This window comes from Falco peregrinus, chromosome 1 (assembly GCF_023634155.1).
Source record: "Falco peregrinus isolate bFalPer1 chromosome 1, bFalPer1.pri, whole genome shotgun sequence".
Lineage (NCBI taxonomy): Eukaryota > Metazoa > Chordata > Aves > Falconiformes > Falconidae > Falco > Falco peregrinus.
The window spans coordinates 52,144,377-52,157,323 of record NC_073721.1 but is presented as its reverse complement, the minus strand read 5'-3'; the positions used below and the strand labels follow the sequence as shown (position 1 = coordinate 52,157,323).

General features: G+C 42.7%; 1 protein-coding gene across 6 annotated transcripts in view; it reads right to left on the bottom strand.

The window, feature by feature from the left end:
* GAPVD1 (GTPase activating protein and VPS9 domains 1) overlaps nucleotides 1–10,194 on the bottom strand; it is a 31,687-nt gene extending 21,493 nt beyond the window's left edge. The window contains exons 1-6 of one of the 6 annotated variants that reach the window (XM_055794579.1): nucleotides 9,999–10,194; nucleotides 9,758–9,830; nucleotides 9,442–9,570; nucleotides 3,324–3,539; nucleotides 2,076–2,919; nucleotides 741–827 (exon numbers count right to left, since the gene is read on the bottom strand). In XM_055794579.1, the coding sequence (XP_055650554.1) occupies nucleotides 741–827; nucleotides 2,076–2,919; nucleotides 3,324–3,508 (1,116 nt within the window). In that variant the 5' untranslated portion in view covers nucleotides 3,509–3,539; nucleotides 9,442–9,570; nucleotides 9,758–9,830; nucleotides 9,999–10,194. Of the gene's footprint in view, nucleotides 1–740; nucleotides 828–2,075; nucleotides 2,920–3,323; nucleotides 3,540–7,093; nucleotides 7,760–9,441; nucleotides 9,571–9,757; nucleotides 9,831–9,957 lie in introns of those variants that run through there. The other 5 variants (XM_055794587.1, XM_055794570.1, XM_055794602.1 and 2 more) reach the window with 5 other exon arrangements.
* Between the last annotated feature and the right edge of the window lie 2,753 nt (nucleotides 10,195–12,947).

Below are 12,947 nucleotides of genomic sequence, written 5' to 3'. Positions count from 1 at the left end.
TTAAAAAATGAAAGTGTTTTATGGCAATTACACTGCCCCTTCCTGAAGAATCTGGTGAGTGCAGACTAAAAGTGAAACAGGGAAGCAACACACAATACCACTTTCTAACCTGATTTAATGTTACTTATATAATAAACATGTAACTTTGTATGATGACTGTGTAACAATTATAATCATCAGAAACCTGGAAGTTACACAAGCAAATCAGCAGGTTTTTAAACATAAGATAATACATCACAGATCATTAGCTTCACTGTTCCTCTGATGAAGCTGATTTCAGTATTGCTATGGACTATTCATACTAACAAAGGAAAAGCTGAACAAAAAAAGCAAAACTACGCAAAAAAGGAAAACAAGTTACTTGTACTAACAAATTACCTGGTGTTAAACCAGATTTCATACAAAAGTTGTCTTCAGATCAAAGTGTTTTCTTTAGGTTCAGCGGAAAAAAACAGAGATGGTAATTCAGCATTTCAGTTTAAAAGGTAACTTCCTTCAATTTCTTTTTTGTAATTTTCTTTTAAGAAGTGTTATGTAAGGGTGGAAGCAAGAATCCCTGACCCTTAATTCTAGTACTTAAGATTTTGTTCCCAGCTTTGTGCAGGATTTAATCTGCTTTTCAGTACATATAACTTGGAAGTTAAACACTTAGTAAGTCCTTTGCAATGTCTGAAAAAAAGAGCGTGCAAAAGAACGAAGTACACACAGGAGCCATAGCTTTTTTTAGCCTGGATTCTTACCTTGTCAAATTTAGCAAGGTTGCTCTTCATGCGTGGATCTCCCTCTTCAGAACCTGTCATTGCCAATTGCTGCAGAAGTCTCCCAACCTGAAATGAAAAAGAAGTATGAAGAATAAGCATTTCAAACCAACATCATGATAGACCTGATTATAAAAAAAAAATAGTTAAAAAAACTCCTCGGTTCTTATTCTTTTCCTAATTAATACTCCAATAAATACTTTTGATTGAGTGGACAGAGTCTTGTACTTGCTTTCAGGGCAGAAAAAAATGCAAGAAACTTTATCAAAAAAAGGAGTCATTGCGTTTAACAAGAAAATCTGCACACCCAATATGCTATGAGCATACATACCTCCCCCCTTCCCAGGAACAAAGTGTGTTTTGTTTTTACAATACACCAGAATTGAGTTGAATCTAGGTCATCTTAAACTCAGAGACTTTTAAAGGCTGTATGTATTTTACTAAGAATATGCTGGAGGAAAAAAAATAGCAAAAGGGTTAACCCTTTTTTCAGAGTATATAATCCTTATTAATCTTCAACTGCACAACAACTTTCAGTTTTAAAGAGTCACCATCTGCAAGCTCTGCTACAACATGCAGGCAGTGATACAGGAGAGGATTGCTAACGTATTTCAGAAAAACACTGGCAAGTAACAGTCTAGTCAGTAAAAGTCACTAGAATGATTATACTGTGAGAAACACTCACTGTCCTCACTGTCCAGTTTATAGACAACATTAAAAAGCAGGCTTTGTTACTTGTGCGGGGAATATTCTCAGACAGGTGTTGCTTAATACCTTCAGACTACACGTCTACATACTGTCATTAAATTGCCCAAGTACTTGCACAAAGACAAAAATTTGCCATGAGGACTGGGGAATACTCTAAGGTTTAATGAAAGGGCAGATAGCCACCCACCAGAAACACTGGTCATTACTGCCAGGCAACAAGGTTCTTTCAGCAAAATATTTCATTATTTTGTGCAACACCTGACATAATATTTAACACAAGCGAGAACAGCACAACATTCCTTTTCACACATTCCAGAATTCATCTTACAATCACTTTTAGACTTCAGTTTCCATCCCTTATAATAGCTTTTAAAATACATTCGCAACTCCTCTAAGAGATAAAGGAATATGCGCTATCAATTTTTAAGCCAATATTTTAAGCAAACAAACTTTAGAGCATGCTTTTTCAACAACGATTAACACAAATATTTTGTTAGCATTCACCGTTAGGTAAGAGGGACAGTACCTTTACTGTAGTAACATCCACTAGAAAGTGGAAAAAAAAGGTCAAGAACATTTCTTGTAAGACTACTTTAAAGTGAGTCATACCTGCATCAGATTAAATCTTGCCACCTCATTTATAGGAGCATCAGAAATTATCCCATACTGTTCTGGGTTAACAATTGCAGGACAGATGAAACACGCTAGAAGAAGATCTGTGCACATTGCTCTGACCTCCCCAACCTCCAGCCTGTCTACACACGACAGCGTTTTGTACATTTGTGACACAATCCATCTCAAGCTGTGAGGAAAACAGTACGTGTTTTGTTTGAGATAGCCAATGAATTTGTTCACCAAGGTCACCAGCTTGGCCTCATTAGAGTCAACCATCTCTTGGACTCTTTGCTTGAACTTTTCTGTGCCTTTTTCTCCAAACAACTTTTCCTGTTGTACTGGGGAGAATCTCTCAATTAATTTGTTTGGATCAGTTTCCAAGTGGTCTTCATCTTCGACCAGAAGCTGCATGATTGGCTCATGTAAAGTTGCAGTAAGAAAAAGTTTTGCAGAAAAGAGTCCTTCAGAGAAGAGTTTGAATAAGATGCTGAACGCACAGGTGCCTCGTCTCAACAGCCGCCTAGGGTTGTCACTTTCCTTGAGTTCAAATTCAATCAAGTACCGGAGGACCTGGAGGAGGTAGCTCTCATCCTCCTGCATGATGCAGTTGCCATAAATGGAGGTGAAGACCGTGTGAATGACACTCTGAGTGTTGTCCTGGTTGAGCTTCTCTCCAGCAACCAGACAGGATGCAATAAGCCTAGGGTTCTCTCTCAATCTGTTTAGGAATTCTCCATAAGCAGTCTCCTGAAATCCCAACTGCTTATATCCGTCCACAAACTGCGTGTCCTCCAAGATTTTAGCATGCTGGCAACATTCAGCAGGAGAAGCTTCAGCACTTCAAAGAAAAACATTGAAACAGTTTAAGTAAATCTCAAGCAAACTTCATAAAAGATGTTACATGGTCAATCTATTAACAAGACTACCACCAAGGAAAAAAGTCTTTACATACAGTTAATAAAAATGATTTGCAAATTCAGGAATAAGAAGAGTTTGTTCCCATAAATGACAAACAGAAGCCAAACACATATATGAAAAAAAAAGGTAGCTTAAACAGCCAACAAATAACTTTCAGGTGAGTCAGATCCCCTAGTTGAGATTTGCTTTAAAACCTTACTATTTTTATGATTAGTACAGAAAAGGCCTTCAGATACTAAGTGTAAAAAATCTGATGGATTTGCTGCAATTCACAGAGGTTTAGGAGCTTGTTCTTCCCAGTACCACCCCACCCTCCTAAGTCACCTTGTTATGATAAGTCTGTCCAAGTTAATCCTTTGCTGCTTGGAAATCCATGCCGTGCGGTACAGCTTTTCAGCTGTCTTCAATACATCTGCATTGAGCCTTTGAATAAGTTGCTTTTCTGAGTTTACATACAGCCGTTCCTGCTTGAGGTGATGAGCCAGCGTGTGTATATCTAGCTTCACCATCTTGGGCAGCGAGTGGGTTACACAGTACTCACTAAAAAGAAGAAAGAAAAAGAAACAGGTGAATTTCAACAGGTAGGGAATAAGTTCTGCCAGCCCCAATGAAGCAATAAGCAGGTCATAAACTCACACTTAGCAGCAAATACTGCTGATGCCCCTTCCATGTCAGCATAGTAATACCTTCTCTCAAATCCACAGCCCACCCACTTAATGACTGAGCCACTCTTTCTTAATGCAAAGTTTCCTAATTACCAACTTCATTAACCCCTTGTTCTGTCAGCACATCAGGGACACCTGCAAATGGTATTTTCAACTCACACTCATGAACTGAAATAGTAATACAGTACAGCGCTACAAAACTCCTGCACCATGCCTCCAATACACAAGGTAAGAAACTGGCTATTACTTGGAGAGATGTGGCCCTGGCTACAGCTTAGGTGACCAGCTCAGGGAGATGAAGAGGAGTCCCATTCCAACTCACTGTCTTGTGAATTGGCAAAAAGATTTCTGTACTTAATACTTTGCCTGAAAGCATGTCCACATAACACAGCCCTATCCAAGTACAGTTATCTCTGGCCTGTTAAAACAAATGCCTTCTCTAACCTGTGCATAAAAAACACCAAGCTCCCAATATTGGTCTTTTCTGCTAAAAAAAATAAAAATAATAATATTACCGATTTTAAAAGATATTATAAAATCAAGACTTATCAACACCCAGATAAGGCAGAAGTTGGAAATATAGCTGAAGACTTTGCTCAACAGTAGAATTCATTCAGAAAAAAAATCCTCAAATATTTAATTCAGAAGAATATTTCTTTGGACTATGATCAAAAAATATTGTTTTAAAGACAGAAAAACTGAAACAACTGTGGGCTTTCATAGCACATCAGGAACGAAAATCTACACAAACTACTGTTATGTCTCAATCTAACATCAGCTCTAACTTCATAATTAGAAAACATCTTGGTTACCAGTTAGATAAACCAAGAGTACCACACCATTCAAAACAAGTTCAAGGAGCTAATCCATCTAAAAATTAACTCTACAGAAGAAAAAAACCACATCAACTGTGTTAATGGTAACAAGGGAAGGGGCAGAATCATGCAGATCAGATTATGTTTCCATGGAATTAATGATAAACTGCTTTATGTCTTCTTCCCCACCAGAACTAACAGTCATACTAGTTAATTTGGGAAGAAAAAGGGTTTGATCCAGATATTGTCTATAACAGCTGTCTGTCAGTTATATTGGTAATGGACACAGGTCAGAGCTGTCACAGGATCTGGCGATGAACCCCTCAAAGCCATACTACAGTTAAATGTAAAACTTACTTCCCACAACCTGCAGCAACTCTACAGAAGCCTTGCTTCACAAAACCATTTAATCCATCCTTGAGAAACCACAAATAATGTACCATACACCAGCCTAATGCTCTGCCCTTTAGTGTTTTAAAGATCTGTGGTTCACTGCCCAGCCTAGCAGGAGATGATCTTCTCTGAAGAATACAGATTAGCTCCCTAATTAGGCACAGGTTTTACATTTGTTGGGTTTTTTTCAGTGTGTGGAGAAAGCCTGATAACCAGGCGCACTGACAGCCATCACTGCTCCTTGTGTGTGTAAGTTCTTTCATCTGTAGTTTTAACCCCACAACCAAAACCCTAGCAGAGACGAAAAGAGATGCTGTCACAAGTCTTTATGCATGAAATATTGCAGTCTTATTACACCTGATGGTTTAAAGACCCTTCCTAGCAGATACAGACAACTGTGTATCTAATGCGCTCTCAAAAACAAAACCCAAAACCCCAAAAACAACACACTCAAAAAAACCAACCCAAAACCCAAAAAAATCCAGCCACTCTAATCAGTGGCTACAGCTCATACATCCAAAGATGAGATCAAGCAAGGAACTTGAAGGATACACTGATTTAGACATTTTTAACTGGGACAGTCTCAGAGAAATGATTAGAAAAAGAAACACTGACATTACTGCCAAAGTTCTTCCAGAAACAAATAACAACTTCTTGCAACAAATTTATTTTTAGCCCCAGAATTTAAGGGCTTGCAAAAAAACCCTGGCATTAAACTTGACACTGCCTGCAAACACAGTAGTAGCTAGTTATCAGACTATGAGCTATTGATACCAGCAAGAAAAAGAAGTTGCATCCATAAAAATACACATGCACAAGATGTGCAGAACTATCTTCTGTCTTTTCAGATGCTTTCTGCTGTAAGGCAGTTCTTAACAGTTGCTCGTAGTTTATCAAGCCTTAACAGTTTTAGTTGGCATTTCCCATTTTAAGGTGGCCACCCACAGGCTCCGCATTTCTGGACAGAGAGTTAGTCCAAGCGGCTCTCCTGCTTGTAAGCAAGTTTTGGGAAGGAATAGAGGACCCACATGGGGTACCCCCTATGAACAGCCTTTTGATTTCGCCTGTGTCCCTATGCTTTTGCCTTGCCAAATTTCAAAACAAGTTTCTATTTTTGTGTCACTCGTTACAAACACATTTAACAGTAGACAAGCTGATTAAACAGCTTCTGAGGTGTCTTACATACCTAGAAGTGATTTCTCTGTTTCACTTTTTTTTTTTTTTTTTTTCTGTTACTAGAGAAGATGTTTTCAGCATCAGGGAAGGGCTAAGCACTCTGACAGCTTTCAGCCTCTGAGGAAAGACTGTTCTTTCTCCCCTCGCCCACAGGTGGGAGCAAACTCCAGTCAGCAAGAGAGACAAAGCGGAAACAATATACTTTTTCTGTTAAATTGTGATTATCAAAATAGCCATTAAATTGCTGGTAACCTTTTCTGGAGCTACTGACAAGTAAAAAAAAAAAAATATATATAGAAATCAGTTAATACTCAGAAAGCAAATAAGACTCCCATACAGGTCAGAGTCCTAATAAGCATGCATATAATCCACCTGTCCAGCAAACAAAATGAACAACAGAAGAGCAGAAAATGTCAGACTACTGCAAAACAATACTGTACCATTTGCAATGCCACCTAAAAAACACCCACAAAGACAGTATGGGCCTCACACATACTCAGAAAGTGAAGTTACCACCTAACATACAAGTGATTTACACATCTCCTTACAACAGAGCATCACAGCCATTAAACAGAGACACCGAAGCACCGAGTAACTGTGAGAAGTTGCACAGTGCTGTGCATTCTGACTTTCTGTAAACTAATTGCCACCATGAACTTCAGGCCCTGTACAAAACAAGGCTCCAAAGACTACCATTACCTGCATCTGCACTTCTAAATATACTGGTCCCATGACTACTTCATAACATCCTATCAATTGGCCACTACCCATGTGTCCATCTTACCTGATCTCTACTGTAGAGCAACAGAACTAATGAAAGCAAGAGAACTGATTTGGAACTGAACCACAGCAGGTTAATAACTACCACTTAAGTCAAGAATGATAAAAATCCACAGGATTTTCCTGTCGATCTGCAGGAAGTCAACTGCACGACAGCAGTTTTTACCCTATGCACAGGAAAAAGGGATCAGCAGTTTCCCCATCTTTACAATCCTTCATAAAAATTAGAGTAATGTGATTGCTAGTGACTGCTACTGAAATATACCTCTGTGAAGAGGACCACCTCATTTACTCTCATTTAGCAGTTTTTACGAATGAATTATTCTGAAGTTGCACAAGTATAGCGAGCAACTTTGTCTTCACCTTAAGTTTCTGGCAGACATTTCAGAACACTAGAGATGTCAAGTGGGTAGTTTAATACACACAGTACTTCAGCAGGCTTCAGACAGGCTCGAAAGAAAACCTACACCACAGTAAAGAAAACAAAAACCCCCTAGTTAAGCAAGATGCACGTGCTATTACTTTCTTCAGATACTGATACTATTAATGCAGCTGTCTTAAAAGAAGAAACTATTGTACCACTGACACACCTACACAGCATGTGCTGCCCCCCTTTCCAAAAACCTCTTCCCTTCATGATCAGTATGAAAGAACAACAGTTGCATTCTCTGACCAGACCACACAACATTCACTCCGCGCCAGTGTTCAGGACAAGAGCTTTAGAAGCAATTAGCCACAGTTACATATTTGGTAACACACCACAGAAGGCAGCACTAGAGCAGAGTGAGCGGCAGCAGCTTCAACTGATACTAATTCTAGAATGTTGTTTGTCAGATTACCTTATCAGTTTCTGGTAAACAAAAAGGTGCCCATAATTACCCAATTACCTGGTTTATGACTACCATGCACCATACTGGAAATAATAGATGTCTGTAGGTAGTTGTATAAAGGAGACAGTTTAGGAAATTTAGATATCCAACAATCTGCTGTGGCTGAAGGAACAACAGATATCAGCTCCTGCTATGTGCAAATTATTTTCCAATCCCAGTAATTTCATTTTGCTGTGAAAACATTTCAAATTTTTGGTCAGTTATTTCAAGACTACTTACTAACCTACTGAGAGCTGTGACGCAGTAGGAGAAGCTTGGCACAACAATCCAAACAATTTCACTTCATGATGTTCCACAACATAGGACTTGACAGCATCTAAGGTGTTTTGCCCTGCTGTCAGCATGACATGTTTGTTCAGAACCCCAGACAATCTATGCCTTTGACAAACGCAGGACACAGATTGCTTCCTATGCTTGAAAATCCTGGAAAGCACTATATTCAATCTTTAGGTACTGAACTCCATCTTACAAAGTATGTGGCTTTGTATTGCAGCATGCAGAAACAAGTGACATCTCCGTTGAATATTTCTGCAATTCAGTTGACAGAAAAAGAGACTAAGTGAAGTAGTAAATACTGCTAGTACACCAGACACTTCTTCCTCCTCCAGCGTTTCCTGCTCAGGGTTATTTGCTCCTCCTGAGTCTCGCTACGCAAGACTCAACTTCCAAAGCAAGTTAGGGCAGATCTAACGTAGGCAGGGCAGGGCAAGGCAAAACTGAAGTCACTCTGTCTTACTGAAAATTAATACCTAAGCAAGCTCAAATAGCTTTCATGCTAATTCACCTCAGATGCAGTACCTCCTTCTTCATTAGTATTTATAGTAATAACTAACAAGTCTTATTTCTTTATACGAGCTAACAGCCTATCTCCCAAAGTTGAGCTAAAAAAGTCCATTTTTCAGTAGGACAGCTCACCACAACCTCACTTATCTGCTGAACTCTCACCTTATACCCACCGTCTCAAAACACGTGTACAACATGCAAAATGCATTTCAATTTGCTACAGTTCAACATCTAATCAATATTAATAAGAAACTCATACCTCAAGTTTGTTTCTGCCCAGTGGCTGTTCTACAACTAGCGTTGAACACGCTGTCTATCCTGCAAGATCTATGTGCAAGGAGCACCTCATTTCTCATGCCTCTCAACAGAACTTACCAGTAATGCACAGGATCAGCTGGCTACTAATTACCCATTACAGTATTACCGTGTTGCATAAAATCAACAAAAGCATATAACCATGCTAAAATCTACTCCAATTGTTTGTGATGCTAGAAAGAGGAGTTTCCCTTATGTAAGGAGTTGCACTAATAAACTTCTAGTCAGAAGAAGTGCAGAACTCTGAGCTGCTCAAACTGACAAAAACAACCTGTTCCTAGCCCCTTCTCTCGACAGTATCTCCCTTCCTCACCCTGAAACATCCCATCCACGGGCCACCATGCAGGCTAACTGCTGCTAGAGCACATACTGACAGCGTAAATCCTCCAGGACCTGACAAATCTCACACCAAAACCCTGGTGTGGAGTATCTCAAATATTTTGGAACCCTCCATAGCAGCAGCAGTTTAAAAGTCTGCTTCCCAAGACCACCATCCTGCTACTTTTACAGAGCACGGTATTTCAGTTTTCATGTAGCGCCTGTGCCATTCTCCCCCCTCCATCATCTTTAAATTGCAGCTTCTGCTTGTGGGTCAACTGCACCATCCACAAAAATAGCATTTTACCTATCGGTGAGTGTAGCGTCACATGCTCGGTTTGAGAGCTTAATCGTAACGGCTCTCTCCCTTCAGAGCACGGTATCATGACTTTGCAAGAAAGATACTCGCTCGATCAAGTTCTTCAGCGTGAAGGGGCTGTTAGTAAGAAAAAAGGGAAGTCACGATACTCGCTGAGTTACAAGTTTTAGAACTGCCTAACGCAAAAGCCACGACGGAGATGGCAGCGACGTTGACGCCGAGTCACTTGGGCAGCAACCCGTCACCCAGTCCGGCGGCGGCCGAGCATGGAGGGCCCAGCCAAGGGCTGCAATTTTTCAAATACCTCCACAAACCTCCAGAACTACCGGTTCTCCAGCACTAACATGGCAGGTAGGGCTGGCTCCGGCCGGAGGTGGCTGACGGGGAAAAAAAGACACAGATAAACACTGGAGGAAAAATCTTAGGGCCAACTTCTCTCGGTCCACACACACACGCACACCCCCCGCCATACCCCGCGCACCAGCCTTCCCCCCCTGCTCAAACCTTCCTCCTGGGAGCAAAACGGGAAGAAACAGCCCACCTACCCACGGTTCAGGGTCCCGCAGCGCTGCCCCCTCGATTCCCTGCAAAACCGACGGGTTTCGTCAGGCCCCGGGCCGGCGGGAGGGCTGCGAGGTGGCCTGGCCTCGCCTTCCTCCTCCTCCCTGCAACACAGCGAAGGGGGGGGAAGCCAAGCGGTGCTGTGGAGAGGCGGGGGGGGGGCGGGGGGGGCGGGTACGAGCCTGCCCGTACCCGGCCAGCGCCCCGGCTCCGCCGCCGCCCGGCTCCCGCTGCGGCCCCGAGCCAGGCGCGGCACGGCGCGGCACTGCGCAGGCGGCGGGCGGCGACGGCGACCGCGCTCCTGGGACATGTAGTCCCTTGGCCGGGGCCAGGGCGGGAGCGCGGGGAGCTCCGCTCCACCGCCGGCCCCCGCTCCCCTCGGCCCTGGCCCATGCCTCCCCTTCAGGCGCTGGAGCCCCCCCTCCAGCCAAACCCCAGCACCGAGCACCCCCCTTCACTACTAAACAGCACCTCAGCCCCTTCCTCACCCCATCCCTATTCAGAGAAAAGCTCTGCCGAGAGAATTCAGAGGGGTGGAGGAGCCGGGCTGGGTGTGGAAAAATCAATCCCCCTCGCACCGGCGTTGAGGTAGCTGGTACGTATCTATAGGAGATCACTATATGTATCTATAGGATATCTACGTATCTATAGGACGTCGCTACATGTATCTGTAGGACACCTACGTATCTATAGGACATCTCCTATATGTATCTATAGGACATCTACATATCTATAGGACATCATTGACAAGCAGGTAAGATATGTCAGCGTTGGCTGTTACAGTGGTTCAAAAAAGCACAGGCAAAGTCGTTCACAAGTTATGCCAAGTGCGAAAGTGTTGCTCAGAACGGAGCAATCCAGTCTTGAGCGTAGCGATTGCTTCATTATAAACAGCAACAGACATCGCTCCAGCCTCAGCCGTGATGACTGCAATACAGGCACAGAAGTATTCTCACTTTGCCCTGCATTTCAAGATTCTCAGAAAACAAACAGCTCTCGCCAACGCATGACAGGGCCCGGTACAACCATATGAGAAAACAAGAGGCTCAGGCTGACGGAACATGGTAAAGTCACTGCAACAACCTTGCAACAAAACAATCTGCAGGGACAGGGATAGAGACGAAAACCACAACTCCCAGCACATGTAACTGCTCCTCGCAACACACAAGTCAAATTTATACCCAGTAGAAATACCAGGGAAAACTCAATAGTGGAACATAATTTATTACACGAAAATTTGTCCCAACAGAGGTTTTAAGAAGCCTGTTCTCTGAGGGGAAAGTACTCACAAGTACTATTTGCAGTCTAGGTTGGTTCCACATAGCTCACTTGGAGAAGAGGGATGCCTAGGCACTGTGTGCAACGGCAGTGCTCAGCCGAGGCTCTGAATGGTGCCCAGTCCTGCAAACCCTCCAGGACTGCTGAGTTCCCAGGCTCCCTGTGAAGAAGGGCACGATATCCAGGCTTGATAGTGATTTGAGTGGGAAAGGAACACCTCCTGAGCACCCACAGCTGTTTGATTTTCATTCCCAAGTTATCTGCAAAGCTTTTCCCAGCAGGCAACTGGAAAGAAAAGCCAAACATTTACACTTTGTATCTCTCGCTCTCCAAAATATTGTCTATGTGCCTTTTTCTTAACTGACACAGTTACTGCCCTGAATTCTCTTCTCTGATAAAAGTCTTATGTAATTGAACTTTTAATATCCAAATAACATTCCAGAAACCACTACGGCAAACTGAAATATAACCAAAAAATGCTCAGCAAGCTCAAAAACACAAGGCACCAGCAAACTGTTATGCCTGGTACCACACAGCCAGTGGTCATGCTGTATTCCCAACTGCAACACAGAATACCGGCTGTGTTTACCGCATCACTCCCGCTGGAGAACTGAGGAAAAGCTGAGGGCCTACAAGTATGAAACCGCTCCCCCACCTTGTCTGCAGGAGGTTTCCTAAAAAGAAAAAAAATGCTTATGCCATTTATAGTTCTCAGGACACAGAGGTACACTAGGAGATAATTCTCTTTGAAGGACTAAACTCAATAATTTGCCAGACACCTCAGGATTTTTAAAAGGAGAAAATCAAAGTGAATGAAGATATAATTCAATTTTTAAAACAAGAAGCACGAACAGATATAAAGGATGCAAAATATACTTAAAAATAGAAAGAACAGCATCAAGACCAAAATGGCATTTCCAGGTGGGTCTTGAGTAACAACAGTGTTTTACAATGCCTCATTTCATAACCATAAGAAATCCAGGCTGCTGGGCCAGGCCCCACTAGCACAAGAGATAACTCTTAAAATTTAAGTCATTTACACTTGCAGAATGCTGCCTGAACACAGCGGTGCCTCACTTTGTTTGCAGCCCCTTTTTTTATAATATGATTACCTGAAATTGTTTTTGTTAAGATTTCAGATCTGGTGTTATATAAAGGTGGACGAGCAACTTTTAATTTCCCATCATATGCCACTCTTCAATCACACAAAACGTTCATTTTTAATTTGGAGTTTTGTAGTATTGATTTTTGCTTTAAGATGTGATTTTAAAAATTAGCACGAAGGTAACAGATGCATGTGTGACCTGCAGAAGTGCAAACCAACAGGCAGCAGCGATGCAGCCAGGCCTGCTACCTACGTAAGGCAGGGGTGATCCGGGAGGCTCACGGACTGCGCCTTCGCCTTCCTGTGGAGCTTCCCAGCCCGCGCAGCCAAGGGGCTGATGTAACACGGTGTAGCGAGTTACAGGAGGGAGGGCACGGTGACTCAATGAGGGGATCCCGGTTCAGACGGTGGCACCTTCCCTGAGAGGCCCGCTGGCCCCGCCGGTGCGAAGCCCCAGGCGCCTGGCCAGGGACAGCCCCTGGCTGGGCCCTGCGCCCCTTCACGCACAGGGAAGGCCGCGGCCCCTCGGGGCTGGCCGCCCTTGCTGTCA